Here is a 15,538-nt window from a genome sequence, read left to right as displayed (position 1 = left end):
AGAATAAAAAACATTATTTTTTTCTGCAGGCTTGCTCCTCTGGGGGATGCACTTCCACCCCATCACTGCCTCTTTTGACAGCCTCTGCCCCTCCACAAAACCAGCCCCCACCTACGGTTATTGCTACAGGACCTCATACATTAGATGCATCCTGGGAGCCCCCCAGTCAGCCTAATGGTAGGACCCCAAACATACACATGCATACTGGACAAAATGTATTTAACACCATGGAATAACCACAGAGTGTATGCAGACTGCCCACACATCTCAATGTTTATGTATATATTGTTGGTATGTTACAACAACATGACATAACCACATATGAATTATTAATGTTCATGTCAGGATGAATAATACAGTAGAGTTATCACAGACATGCACAACACACATTTGTTGCTAACATGAAACACAAGCTTAGGATGTCTTTAGGGTTATAGTCCTGAAGAAGTATGGGAATCCACAACACTGCTTCACACTTACAAACACACACTGAACTGAAACTGCCGTTGGTAAATCCAGAGAGCTTTGTAATGGCTCTAAGGCTCAGTGTCAAACAAAGCCCTGTAACCTGGGTTCTCTGTCTGTTTGGGTCTGACAGGTTTTTTCTCTCCATATTAATCCATTTTTCCTCCCAGTGCCATACATGTTGTGTTGCCTTCTTTCCTTCTATATGCGATCTGCCCTTTGTTTGTATAAACGGTTGATGTTGCTCTAAAATAGACTCAACTCTAATCTCAGTCTTCATGTCCATGCCTCAGAATTTGATCTGGTTTTATTCCAGCCTATTTGGTCATGGTGAAGTGAGCTGACAAGGCCTAAACTAGTGACTTGCAGCCAAAGAAAAACGCAAGGTTTAAGAAGAGATGAACAAGAGTAAACTTCATTTACTTTATAATGCATTCTTTGTCTTGCTGAAATAAGCTGAATAAGAAACTGACTGGAAAATAACTTGTTTTTCAATGTGTTACAGCACTGCATCTGCCTGCACCCGTTTTTGTTTCCCTTATTAATGAGAATAGAGGCACATTTGCCACTTGCTTGGTATTATGAATTTTCAGTTTTAACTTGCAATTGTTGAGCTTTTTTTCCACCCTTTTCCCTCAAGTATTCCCTGCTTCATTTTTTTACAGTGATTACTTTGGTTTGCTATAAATTAATAAAATCTCAAACAGGTATTAAGATTATCATCAGACATCAAAGAATATTGCCACTACTTAATAGGGATGCATCATATTATTACCCTAATATTGTTATTGGGGATACGAAAAGCTTTGCTGATATTTACAGCTGAATATTGACAGAATTTTTGGCAGTACAGACAGTTTATTGCCCTTAAATATCTTTGAAATTTAAAATGCTCTCAGAAAGTATTCAGACCCCTCCACTTTTGTCAACTTTATGTTGTAGCCTGATGTTGCAGGGGCATTTTTTTTCGTTGGCCTCATTTACCTACACTCAGTACCCCATCATGACAAAGTGAAAACAGCATTTTAAAGTGTGCTTCAGTGTCTTGCCTATGAGAAAGTGTCCATTTGATATATCTTTTAGCAGTTGTTTCATGTTGCACAGGCTGTAAGAGGTACAGATATGTCAGTCAGAATGCTTAAACATCAGGCAACCAAAGGCAACAATCTTTGCTCATGTTAGTTTTGCCTTTGTGTTTTTATAAGGGGGGGCTGAAACGTCAGTTCAGTAAAGTCTGTTCATTTTTGTGACCAAAAGCTTTTTTGTAGCACTATATAGATATTAAACTTAAAATAAAATTTCCCAGGAATTTCAGCTACACTGATTCACTGATTTGGATACCAGATGAAGGAAAGACAGGCTTTAATTAGATCATGACAGTAATTTTGGATTTAGTTTAAATTTCACACTCATAACATTATTTGGAATCTATTCTAGAGTAAATCTATAAATCTACTGTATGTGCTATGCTGCTTTCTGTCCTCATTCCAACATGTCTTCATTCTATCTCCCTATTAATAAGTGGAATAGAGCAAGAGAGATTCGTATTACTACTAGTATTTAGTTAAGCTTAAGAGATCCAGCCAGGACTTGGTCAATATAGCCTGTTTCTTACAACAGGGGCAAAACTTTGGCTAGGGCTGTCTCATTTTTGTGGTTTCTAAGTTTAAATGAAAAAAATAATATTACTTTCTTAGGAAAAAGAAAAAAAATGTAGCTTCAAAACAGATGGGTATTAAGGTGGAAGAGGGTCTCTATCCTGAGTGGACTGCATCAGGACTGGTAAACTTAGAGGATATAATGTTAAGTTGTTGAGAACATATGAACCTGTCAAGCATTTCTCTAAAGTTATTGAAATAACTGTATAGTTCAGATAACATCTCTCTTCTTGATTCTTCTTCTGTCTTTTGCTTTCTGTTCAGGTGTTATCACAAGGTATGAGCTGTTTATTCGTGGTCCCGTGGAGCCACACAACCTTTTGAGTCTTGCTGATGAGACCAAAGTTTTTACGAGCTCTGGTTGGCTGGATCAAAGTGTTTCTTTAGAAGCACAGCTTACCAATAAGAGTACAGTCCCTCCGCCCGAGAACAAAACCACTGTAACCGGTCTGCAGGCTTTCTCTACCTATCAGATGAGAGTTGTGAGCATCAATGTGGCAGGAAGAGTGTCATCAGGGTGGACCACAGCACGCACCATGGAGGGAGGTTTGTGTAACACTTCATATCAGGTAACACGTATGTATTTGGCAGGGTTATGGCTGCTATAATGAGTAGAGTGCAGGCAGGGCTTCATATTATAACCACTATAAAATTCATACTCATCCGTATTTTCTTTTCAAATTTTAAGATCCTGTTTGGAGTTAATGTATTTATATTTTACTTTAAATTTAGTCATTGCTTGACTTTTTCTTCTTAATGCCAACCTTTTGGCAGAAAGTTAGGTAAATTAAAGGCAGGTGGATGAGTGAGAAATATCTAATCATAAGTGCTATAATGTGAATATGTGATGCTTTTGTTGTATTTCTCTGGATCACAAAATTCAGACAAAATCCCATGTAAACTGTTGGCTGTTGATTCCTACAATCAAGAGCAAGTTATTGACAAAAATTAAAACTTTACTGATGGATTTCATAAAACATAAATTGTATTAAATTAAGAAACAAAAGTGTTTGTCAAGAGGAGTGGCGAGAAAGGAAGTAAGGAGTAAAAATTGTGTGTGGGGGAGGGGAAACTCATTAAGGTATTTGAATTTCAAATAGATGATATGGCTCATTAAGACTAAACGATTGCCTCCAACATCACTCTAAGCTATGTGTCTGGATAACAAGCATATGATAACACCATTTTAAATGTGGCGAGTGTGTCAGTGTCTGTGTGCGTACATGTGCTGTGCCGGATAGACAGAATGTGACTGTGGATGTGTCTCCCATGAATCACATTTCACAGTGTATTTCACAGCTTGATGCCATCAACAGGAGAAGAAAAGAATCCGTCTCTCTAATCGGTCGTGTAATAGTGGCTCTCACAACCATAAAATTACCGAATGCTTAAATCCATTAAGTTCACATAATATCCACCAAGTCTTAATTTTTAATGTGTCTCTGTGGATAAGCGTGTGTTATTTTCAAATAATACCTCCAAAATGTTATTTTTTATTATATTAGGTGACATTTAAAGAAACCCCTACCAGGAATACAAAGAGATGAAAAACAAGGGTTCAGTATTCTGAAAATTTAAACCTCAGGAAATAGCTGATTTTACCATTAATGCATCTTTTTTTTAACTCTTCAAAAAGAGGGGAAATTTCTTGTAATCACCATCTGTAATGTTATTTACTGGGTTTACTGTGGCATGTGAAGTGTAAATTGAAAATATTTATTTGTGTTTGCTTAGAACCAGAGTTTATTGCTCCTCCAGAAGTTTCTGCACTGTCACCCAGCACTCTGAAAGTTACATGGAGCTCTGTTGAAGGTCGTGGGATCATTCCTCGAGGACAGGTCACAGAATATCGAGTCAATGTGATCACCAAACAGAGGAACAATCCCTACGCCCCTCCATTTGTCAGTCAGGTAAGAGGCATGCAGACTGGCCTGCTGGTAATAAGTTTAACTTGGTTTTAGTTAGGGATGCACGATATTGGATATCTGACATACCGCTATTTTAAAACTAATTTTGGCGGATACCGATACAGATACAGAAACAGATACAGATACAGATATGTAATTACCTTTTTTCCACTGTAAAAACCACTGATTCCACCCTGTACTACAAATATATATTTTTTAATATTGGTAGTCTATTTTTTTTTTTAGAAATTGACAAAACATTTGATTTTTATTAGAAAAAAAGGATGTTGTTTTTTTTTCATTTTTTTTAAATAAAGCCATACACTAATGAAAAACTTACAGCAATGTCTTTGGGTTACATGTGCATTACATGCTACATGTATGTTGAACAGCACAGCCAAAGTCATTTGCATCTTTGAGTACAATAAACAGCAGCAAAATGACCTGCTGACACTGAGCTCCACAGTGCAAAAAAGAAATAGCTTATACATTTTGATTGATTCTACGTATTACTCAGCCAGTTTGCAGGACAGCTCCCTGAGATACTCCTGACAAAGTGCTTTCAATAACAACAACAACAACAGAAAGACAGATTCTTAAATGCAAAAAATCTAGCTATATTTCAGATCTTAAATACGATTTTAAATTTTTGAGACTCAGAAGAAATACAACTTCAACTGAAGTGGTTCTCCTGATTCTGGTTTAAAAAGCACAAACCAACTAAGCAACAAAGTTTAATGGGCATTTCACTGTAAACAGCTCTGTAACGACACAGTGGCACCCACATCTCCAATGTTGGAGACAGGACACCTAAAGAGTGCGCGCCATGCACGAGAGACCTGGCACACATTGCTTTTGTCATGTTTTACGCACTATCGCGTAGCACAACATGCATGTTCTTTTTCTTTATTTTCCATATCCCAAAGATGTTATCAAAAAAAGATCAAAAGCAGCTGCAACTGTGGCTGCTAAGTGAGCCCTCCTGTGAGTGCAGGAGAGGTTTTTTTAAGAGTGAAATCCTCATATCCACTGAGATAGTGAGGCTCAACATGCTAACAGGACAGACACTTGATGTCCATATATCTGTGGTGAAGATAATATGTTTAGCTTTAACAAGGAGCTTCCCTGCATGACTGGAAACAAAGTTTTGCAGTTCAGGTAAGGCTATAAGCACCTGCTAGGGATAATGTAGCGGGGTTTTAAATGCATCATTAGCCTGCGGAAGCCTGTACATTCCACCACACTGAAAGGCTGATTATCAAGAGCTATAAATTCAATGATTTTCCTGTTCAGCTCCTTACCTTTGGGTGGTCACTGCTATATTTTTTTGCTTTTTAGCCTTTGTAATTCCTCACCAAAAATAGATAAGCAGACACTCTTCTGAGGGATGGAATAAACCAACAACTGATGATTGTTTTACAGACCTATCAGGTATAAAATGTTTGCTTTACTTTTGATTTGAACACAGCAGAACTTCTTAAATTGCTATTTGAATGCAAAAATGTAGTGCATGGAAAAGACAGTCTTAGTTGGAATTGGTTAAACACTAACCCTCCATTACACTGAGACAGTGACTCTGCAGGGTCTTTAAAAGTATTCAAAATTAAAGAAGAAGAAGTAGTAGTGAATATATATATGTGTGTGTATATATATACTTCCTGTCCAAAAAAAGGGACCACCTGGATTTAATTAAGCAAATAGTTAAGAACCTCCCATTGGATAATTACTGCAATGACATCCTGTGTTTGTGGAGAAGATATTCATCTGTTTCAGAAGGGTCAAATTATTGGCATGCATCAAACAAACCAAAAAAACCATCTAAGGAGATTGCTGAAACTACTAAAATTGGGTTAACAGCTCTCAAACCCATGATTAAAAACTTGAAGGCTAGTGGTAATCATCATCTTTGAGGAAGAAATGTGGTCAGAAAAAATCTTGAATGATTGTGATTGGTGATCTCTTAAACATTTGGTGGAATCAAATCCTCAAAAAACAACAGTAGGACTCACAGCTATGTTTAATAGTGAAAGCAAGAGCATCTCCATACACACAATGCGAAGGGAACACAAGGGATTGGGACTAAACAGCTGTGTAGCCTTAAGAAAACCACTTATCAGAGAGGCTAATCGGGGAAAAGGCTTCAATTTGCTAGGAAGCATAATGACTAGACTCTGGAGCAATGGAAGATAGTCATGTGGTCTGATGAGTCCAGATTTACCCTGTTCCAGAGTGATGGGCGCATCAGGGTAAGAAGAGAGGCAGATGAAGTGATGCTCCTATCATGCCTAGTGCCTATCGTACAAGCCTGTGGGGGTGGTGCTGTGATCTTGGGCTGCTTCAGTTGGTCAGGTCCAGGTTCAGAAACATTATGTGCCCAAAGAATGAGGTCAACTGACTCCCTAAATATACTGAACGACAAAGTTGTTCCATCAATGGATTTTTTCTTCCCTGATAGCACAGGCATATTCCAAGAAGACAATGCCAGGACATTGCAGGCGCCTATGATGTTCTACTTTGTAGATCAACTAAAGTGCAGAACTTGGGAAAAGGTGCTTTGAGACTGTGGTATGGCTACTCTAGGTTGTTAAATAAAAACATCAGACCTTTGTTAGCTACCTATCCTATCCTATCCAACAGTCAGCTCAAAACATGTATGAAACTATGTCGCTACTGTAATTAGAGAAAGTAGAAACTGAAGATTGGGTTTTTAAATGTATGAAGAGGGTCTTGAAAAGAAAGTTTGAAATTTAATGTCAGACTTTCTGTGTATATCCTGTGAGATTACCAAGAAGTTGACATTCATTTCAGAGGTGTTATACAGTATTGTCTTCAGTTGATGGTTGACACAATGCTGAATAATTGCTTCAGATACTCACTAAGTTTACCTCTTTGCCTCTCTCTTTTTAGGTCCTACACAGAGCAGGACCATCCTCACAACCTGTTTACATGGTGAATGGACTAAAGCCATACCAAGTGTACAACTTCACCATTACACTCTGCACAAAGAGAGGTTGTATTACCAGTCTGCCAAACTCAGGAAGGACCCTACCAGCAGGTAAAGCCTAATTACATTTCTCTGTCTCTTTCCGTCCGTCCATCCATCAATCCATCCATCCATCCATCCGTCCATCCATCCATCCATCCATCCATCCATCCATCCACCCATCCACCCATCCATCTGTCCATCCATCCATCATCCATCCATCCATCCATCCATCCACCCACTCCCCCATCCATCCATCCATCCATCCATCCATCCATCCATCCATCCACTCCCCCATCCATCAATCAACTTACCCATCCATCCATCCATCCATTCATCTATCCACCCACTCCCCCATCCATCAGTCCACTCACCCATCCATCCATCCATCCATCCATCCATCCATCCATCCATCCATCCATCCATCCACCCACTCCCCCATCCATCAATCCACTCACCCATCCATCCATCCATCCATCCCTCTCTCCCCACATGTTGTAATATGTCCCATACTGTTGAGTTTCCCCTTCATAACAACTGTAACATGACTCTGTAATATGCATGCACAACAACCACAGTCAGTCACTGGGTACTTGAGTGGTGACAGCACTGGTCGTGGTGTTAACCAGAGGGGATATCCATTGGTGCTTGGCAGTGAAAACAGTTTACTGTTAATTACTAAGAGAAAAATGTGGTGTTGCTCACACTTCCTGCTGTCTGTGAATCACACCAACACATTAAGTTACAGAAACACACATAGATTGATTCTTCAGTATTTCCTCTGTTCCTCACAATCATTTGGATTTATAACTATTATGGATGTAGAATGAATAAGCTGTGTTTAATAGCCCATCTACTGGACGGGGATAGCCACTAGTACATCAGTGTAGGATGACATGCACAGACAATGATTTTTTTTGCTCAATGTCTTTATTTGTAACTGTTATCCACTATATGCTTCATGATGATTCTTTTTCCCTTTTTACTCAGTCTTTCATGTCTGTTTCTACCTGGCACTTTCAGTCAAACACAAAAAGCACATGGCAGCAGAGAAACATGAATCACTTAGCAATATACTTATTGCACACAACCACCACCACACACACCGCTTGACCCTCTGAAACTCCATTCCATCTGTTCACTCATGGTCTTTTCTCTTGCTGCTTATTTAGTGTTTTTTCTGTATTGTTTTTTTTATCTCTTTAGGTGAGTAGACAATGGGTGCACTGAGTGGTAGAGAAAACAAACCTTTCATCTATAAATACATGCTCAGGGATTTAAGCTTTTGAACAAACTCTAAACAACTACATCTGTTGACATAGTGAATATCTTCATTTCATATGATTCTCAAAAAGTCCTTCCTTGTGTTTATTGTGATGAATGATACTTCAGATTGTAATTGGTGGACTTTAAATGTATTTTTAATGGCTACATCTGTTGACACAGCGACAATGTTTATTTCAAGTGATTCCAAAGACTTCTCTTGACTGTAATACAGTACAATACAATATGGCTTATTGTACCCAGTTGGCTTTTTGAATGTATTTTTAACAGCCACATCTGTTGCCACCATTTTGTTTTATCCAATGCCAAAGACGTCCCTTGTTTCAACTATAAGAAATGATAATGGCATATGCCGTTTGGCAGATTTTTTTTTTTTTAAATCACAAATCCATTTGCATAGCATGTGCAGCTCCACCGGGTATTGAGCTTCTGTTGTATCATCACAGCTCATACCACTATCTTTGCAAGAGCTCACAGAAAAAATATGAAAAATACTTCAAGAACAGCACTTGAACAGTTGTTATTTATAAAGGTAGTGTAGGCATTTCCTTAACTGTGTTTTCCCTATAACTGTTGAAATTCCTTATACCACTTGTCATCAATCAAAAATTCAGATGCTATGATGATCAAAAGGACATAATCCTGTGACGGTCCAAAACTTCTTTTAAAACTAAGTGGAAACAAGAGAAATGGTTGGCTGTTTTGCCTGTCTATCTGCCTGCATGCCCACCTGGGCTTATATCTTTCATGCCCCTAAGTGGCAGTGAATTAGTCAGCATGGTAGAAAAACATTAAAGGATAAAATCAATGAACAGTGCCCATTCACCATGCTTTCTAGTTGTCTCTATTTGCACAACAAGTAAGGAGAAGCTCAGCAGGTGACATTTAATTGGTTAATTCCATAAGTGAATACTTATCAACTTTGCTTTTTCTTGATGCATTTTTTGTCTCTAACTTTTCAACAGTAGAAAAAAAATTAGCTTCAATCATGAGTAATAGAAAGAAAAAACCTTTAGGCTTCCAAAAATCAGTCAAAATATTCTTTTAAATCTCTTACAGAAATTGTATAAGCAGTGCAATATCTCCCGCACAAAACTCTGTGGAGGAAAGATCCTTTATTAGGTTGCACTCCTGGTAAAGTGTACTTAGGCGTGGCACTGTTGCATTGATAAATCTAGCACACATAAGGCCGGGCCATTAGAGCCAGCCACCATCTGCTGTAAGTGAGCAGACAGCATCTGCGAAACCACTGGAGTTACACCAAAGCACACGACCAAACATTAGCGTGCACGCTAAGACAGACATAACGACACATGGGAAGATCTCTCTGTCCATGAGTGTGGATGCATTTGCAATTGTTTCAATGTGTGTGTCTTTTTACAAAGTTATCGATCACAACGTAAAGTGAGTGGCTAATCAGGGCCTGATGGTGATGTTTTATGTAGCCTACATCCATAAAGGCTTGTTCTACAAGACATACACACAGAGAGACATACACACACTCACACTGTAACACCACTCAACAGAACAGGAACTTTATTGATTTACGCATAATTGGCCTGAGGCCCTTCTTGAGGAGAGAAATATGCATGGCAAGGGATTGCCATGTCAATAAGTGGTGTTCTTGTGTGCGTGGTGTAACTGTATGCTAAGAGCCTGTTAAGACATGTCAGTCGCTGTAAAAACACAAAACACACACACATGCACAATTGCTCCTGGGAGCTGGCCCATGATTTAGCTGCTTCATTACCATGTCGGCAGCTAAAATTAACCTTTCTGGTGGACTGTTAACCTTTTGTGTGTGTATGCGTGTCTGCGTGTGTATGCTTTCGGAAAACCTCATGATAAGGCAAGTGGCTTTCATCAAACTGAATGTGTCAGTGCTGAGCACATTTCAGTGAATTAACAAGTAGATACAATAAATGAATACATGACATGCAAAGAATGCAGGGAAGCACATTAAGATTTCACTCATCTCTGAGGAGAAAAGCTGTCATGGGACATAAAATGCACTGACAAATGTGAAACCACACCTGCAGCTTCTTCTGTCTTTAAGAAGTTTGTCTAAGTTTATGACATTTTGCTGTGAGGAAACTGCATGTTACATGTGTAGAGTGTAATGGCTATTGAATACTCAGTACTTAGTTCCCTGTTATCACTCTTATCAGCAACTAATTTATTGGTTGATAAAATGCAAATTTAAAGACAGATTAGTTGACTAGTCTCAAGGAAATAGATGCTCATACAAGAGCCAACGACAAGCGTGTTTAATGTAACATGCACAGAGCCAGATAAATTACTGTTTGAAACAACTAATCGCTGAAATGTGTGGCAGTTTGTTGGATCCATTGCTCTGCAGATGAACAATACCAGATTGGTTAGCTAAGTGTAGTGTAATTCTGGGGCCAGCTAGCAGAGGGCAGAAAGTTTTATTAATGTCACTGTGAGCAAATTTGAGTAAGAACTATAAATAATGAGAGGTCCCTGGCTCAAGTTCCAGACGAGCCCTCATTTGTCACAAACTGGCTATTAATTCATCATAAACTCAAAGTAAAATTAGCAATATTATGCAGGTTAGATGGATCAGATGGAAATGCTATGTATGGATGAGTGTGTAGTGTTGTGGAGCACAAACAAAACCGAACCAGCTGATGGAGGGAGAGAGGGGAGAGAGATGTTAGAGTGGAAGCCTCTTGATTAAGCTGAATCCTGATTAACTTAAATGTGCACAATTACTAATCAATTTGCTGATGTCCCTCCTGACTCAGCCTGTTGGCTGCCTTTCAACCAAAACCAACCAAACCCATGCAAGAGGGAGGACAGGACATTAAATTTCACATCCCTAGTTTTGTTTGTCTTGAAGTAGCTTGTAGCTGGTATTGCTATAAAGTTGAAGAAAAAATAAAACTAGGGTTTCACAGACTTCACATTGTGGTGCTGAACATTTTGAAAGATTTTGGGCTTTATACTATAGCTATTACTTAATTAACTGAATCAGTATTCAGTCCTTTTCTTTTTGTGGCAAAGAACAATAATCCTCAGGACAGCAGCTTACAGAAATTGTCTGAGGCAACTATTGGATCTTATACTGCTCTCTTTAAACATCAAGATCCACTGGTGCATAGGATATACAAATATCTTGATTTGGAATTTAAAAGATAAAAAAATGTCTACCCACAGCTGTCAAATGAAGAATGTGAATCTGAGCAGTATGAAAATAGGAAACAATCTGCTTTACTTCTCAGTTTTGAACCAAGAACAAGAAAACAGAAACAAAGTTGAGACCTTAGAGCACGATTTAAAACTTAAGGAATGAGAATACAAAAAGAAAAAAGACTGAAGTGTGTTTATCCTGCCTAAAACTCCAAAAACGTATTCATATGGCCGATGACTAGAGCTGATATATTGGTAGTAAATATAGGCAGAAATTTCATATCTGCTGATATTAAAATCATGATGATAATATTGTGTATTCCTGAATCTGTCTATCAAAGTGACTGAATGATTTATGTAACAGGGTTTCCCAAACTTATAAGATCCTGACCCCCAAAATAATGGCGTGAGAATGCAGGGACCCCCAACTTCCTTTGAAGGGGATAAAGTTTATGATGTTGCTCAAAGCACTATGTGAGAAACTTGCATATTAGGTAGTTTTTATAACTTCTACTAACATTTAATCACAAATATCACTTTATCACCACATTTTTATTTTAAATTAAACCCATTTAATTTTTTTTTCAATAAATAATAAAATGTATGATTTCAAATCATATAAAATTTTTCATTGTTTTTTGGAAAGCATCCTGTAACTCCCCTGGGGGTCCTGACCCCCATTTTGGGAACCCCTGCTCTAAGACAGGAGTTCTCAAACTTTTCAGCCTGCGACCCCCAAAATAACTGTGCCGGAGACCAGGGACCCTCACTGTACCTGAAGGTGGCTGAAGCATAGTTGAACACAGCCGGGAATATTCAAGAATAGTCATGTGCAGACTTGCATTTGAAGGATTTAACGATTGCTTTGATTTCAGCATAAATCTCACAAAATGACCATGCTTCTATTTTACATTTAACCAATTTTATGCATATATTTTTTATAAAAATAGGTAAAATATGCAATATGAAATATTTTAAAAAAATGTTTGTTTGTTTGTTGGAAGGCATCTGGTGACCCCTTGTCGGTGTCTCGCAACCCCCAAGAGGTTCCTGACCCCCAGGTTGAAAACCACTGTTCTAAGCAATGCTGCAATTTCACAACCAGAAGTCACCCAAGGGCACTGTTGTTCACTGTTGTCAGTACAGTTTCATCAAAGGCCAAATTCGGTGAACCTATGTCTATTGTGACTCTGATTTGAGGCTTTTTTGACATCATACAGATACCAAAAGGCTTAACTAATGAAGTTCTTCAGATTTTTACATGCAAGTATTTTTGACTGTGACTTTGGTTCTTGACTATAACCTTGAAGCAGTCACAATTCTGTATTTTTATCAACCTGTGTTTTTTCTAATTTTTTTAAAATATGAACACACACAACAATAAATTTTAGCTTCTTACACTTCAAACAAGTACTCCAGTGTTTTAAACAAAATGCTTGTGTAGTCATGTGTGTGTGGCTCAGCCACTGTTCTAAATGTCACCATAGCTCAATTTCAATAGACTGGTAAGCTATCGATTGGCAGTAATTTATGGTTTGATGTGCCAAGATGAGCCACCTAAGACAAGCTGTCCACTTCCCTTTTAAGAGCTCTATTAGAACTCACACTAAAGATGGTCCGTGTGCGTGTCACTGAGAGCTAATTTACTCCTTCCACAGACCATTTAGACCATTACTGAAACACACTCTCGCACATACACACAGAAACACAACGATGGAGTGACACTTAATGCATACACATCTTTCCCATCTCTACACCAGTCCATCACTTGATACGTTTTTCTCTCCATTCTTATACATCTTCTCTCTCACTATATCAGCCAGTCTCCGATTGATTTATTTATGGTTCAGCATGAAGCTGCAGCTCCAGTAGCTCCCAGTATGCTTCAGAGGGACATTTAATTTAAAATCTAAAGTGACAGAGGGAAATTAAATTGACCCTCTGTTAAATGAAATGGGACGTTTGTCCAGTCTAGACATAAAGCAGGTTTGAGAGAGTTTTATGGACTAGTTTTTATTGAATAAAGAAAGAAAATAAGATATCACAAATTAAGTGTGAATAACGACAACATTCGACCAATGTGTGTTACATTACTATGGTAGTTCACAATGGCCCAGGAACAAATCTATTAGACTGGGTAGTTCATTTTGTACGAACTTGAACAAATGTTTAAAAGTATTGGTCTTCTCAAAACCCCTTGTTATACAAGCCTAAAAAAGTGGTGTGAAAGTTTTTATGAAGAGTTAGTGGGCATTCAGTTGCTTATTTTTCTTTTGTCCCTTCTCTTCAGCTCCAAGAGGACTGTCTCCACCTCAGTTATGGCCAGAAAATGAAACCACAATTCAGATAGACTGGGATCCGCCAGCCCAACTCAATGGACCACAGCCACTCTATCAGGTAGAGCCAGCACTGTGTATTACTGTTGGCTTTAGTTTGGTGTGTAGGTTGGGGGTTGTTTAGAGATTATTTTTAACCTTACACAGACTACTTCGTTTTTATCTGCTTTTTAAACGGCAAAGGTTCTGAAGAAATGTAATTCAGCTCTGTTGTAGCCATTCTTTCTCACATTTGTGGGTCTAAGGTGAAATGATGATGATTGCTTTGAATATTTATATATTCAAGCCTCCCTCAAACTTTTTTTAGAGATTCTTTGAGCTTTTATTGTGTCATCTTTATGTCAAGAGTCACTTTTCAATGTAAGTACTTGCAAAACCACTGGCATTTCCTTCAGCTTCTACCGTACTGAAGGTCCTACTTTATCCACACAAATTGTCTAAGGTGGGGTGCATGGCAAGTTTGTGGGTGTCAGTCTACATATTGCTATCTTGAAGATGTACAGTCCCATGAAAAAGCCAGGCCCAGGATGCAAAGAGGCTGGATTAAGTGGTTTGATTATACAGGTGCCTCCCAAAAATAGGAATTTCATGTTAAAGTTCATTTTTATCTCCGCCAAGAAGGTTATATGATCAGGCAGGTTTGTTCATTTGTTAGTTAGTTTGTTTGTTAATTTGTTAGTAACTTCAATCCCAGCAGCATTTTGGCTGTGTTTCCATTCAAAGTTTTGGAGTTTATAGTTTGAAATATGCACACCCGGTCGAGGAGACAGGTCAAAGTGTAACAGAGAGAAAGACAGTGAACTGTAGCGAGAATACTCACAATGCTGGAAGGAATAGAGGAATATTCACCCTCTGCCATGACTTCCAGTTGTCCAGTGAGACCATGGGTGAGACTGTCAGTGCATCTGTTGGCACCAGCAGGCAATGCTTCCGCCATGACAGTCCACACGTAGCAAAGCCAGTGCTTTGCCTCACTGTGTTTCCACCCAGCCGGGGAGGGAGTAATCTGCGAATGTCGTTGTGGGAGGCACATGGGGACAGATCCAGGAACTTTTTAAAGGATTTTTCAGTATTGGGAGATGGGGCTAATGGCGTAGGTCTGCACTCTCGGAGTGCTTTTCTAGTTTCATGTGATTTATTTCAGAAAGTTACATTTCATATAAGACTCTTCTCATACAAAGTGAAACAATTTAAGACTTTTTTGTTTTAATCTTGATGATTATGGATATTATGGAGAATCAAAATTCCACTATCTTAAAATATTAGAATATTGAGGAAAAGTCCAATTTGCAAAAGTTTTCCTGAGCCTTCATTCTCTCAATACACACAACCACAATCATGTATTGATTTATATTGCAACCATGGGCTTTAGCTTTTTCTTAATTGATTGAGCTAGCATTGCTATAGCAGGGGTGACTGTCACTCCCCAGGTTGAGTCTGTCATCTCACTATCAGAAGGTTGTTGGTTCTACCACCAGCTCTTGCAGTCACATGCCAATGTGTCCTTAGGCAAGACACTTAACCCCAATTTGCTCTCACTGCTTCATCGGTGCCATGTAAAAGGGTATGAAAGGGTATGAATGGGATCAGCTAAAACTGATAAATTTACTTAACACTATTACTATTCTAGTTTGATTTCTTGGATGAACAGTCACTTTTAAAAACTAAACACACACTGAAATACTCACTGGTCCTAAAATACAGACATTTTAATTCACATTAACATTTACATTTCTCCGTGATAATTTTGTT

At 38.4% G+C, this 15,538-nt stretch overlaps 1 protein-coding gene across 1 annotated transcript in view; it reads left to right on the top strand.

Annotated features, from left to right (window-relative positions):
- The window catches only part of ush2a (Usher syndrome 2A (autosomal recessive, mild)), a 300,866-nt gene that overhangs the window by 77,507 nt on the left and 207,821 nt on the right, over positions 1 to 15,538 (top strand). The window contains exons 23-27 of the mRNA XM_041790781.1: positions 30 to 177; positions 2,388 to 2,669; positions 3,858 to 4,033; positions 6,938 to 7,085; positions 13,741 to 13,847. Coding sequence (XP_041646715.1) covers positions 30 to 177; positions 2,388 to 2,669; positions 3,858 to 4,033; positions 6,938 to 7,085; positions 13,741 to 13,847 — 861 coding nt within the window. The remainder of the gene's footprint in view (positions 1 to 29; positions 178 to 2,387; positions 2,670 to 3,857; positions 4,034 to 6,937; positions 7,086 to 13,740; positions 13,848 to 15,538) is intronic.

The sequence above is a fragment of the Cheilinus undulatus genome, linkage group 1, assembly GCF_018320785.1.
Source record: "Cheilinus undulatus linkage group 1, ASM1832078v1, whole genome shotgun sequence".
NCBI lineage: Eukaryota > Metazoa > Chordata > Actinopteri > Labriformes > Labridae > Cheilinus > Cheilinus undulatus.
Note: the sequence above shows the minus strand (reverse complement) of the source record. Positions and strands in the feature narration are given on the sequence as shown.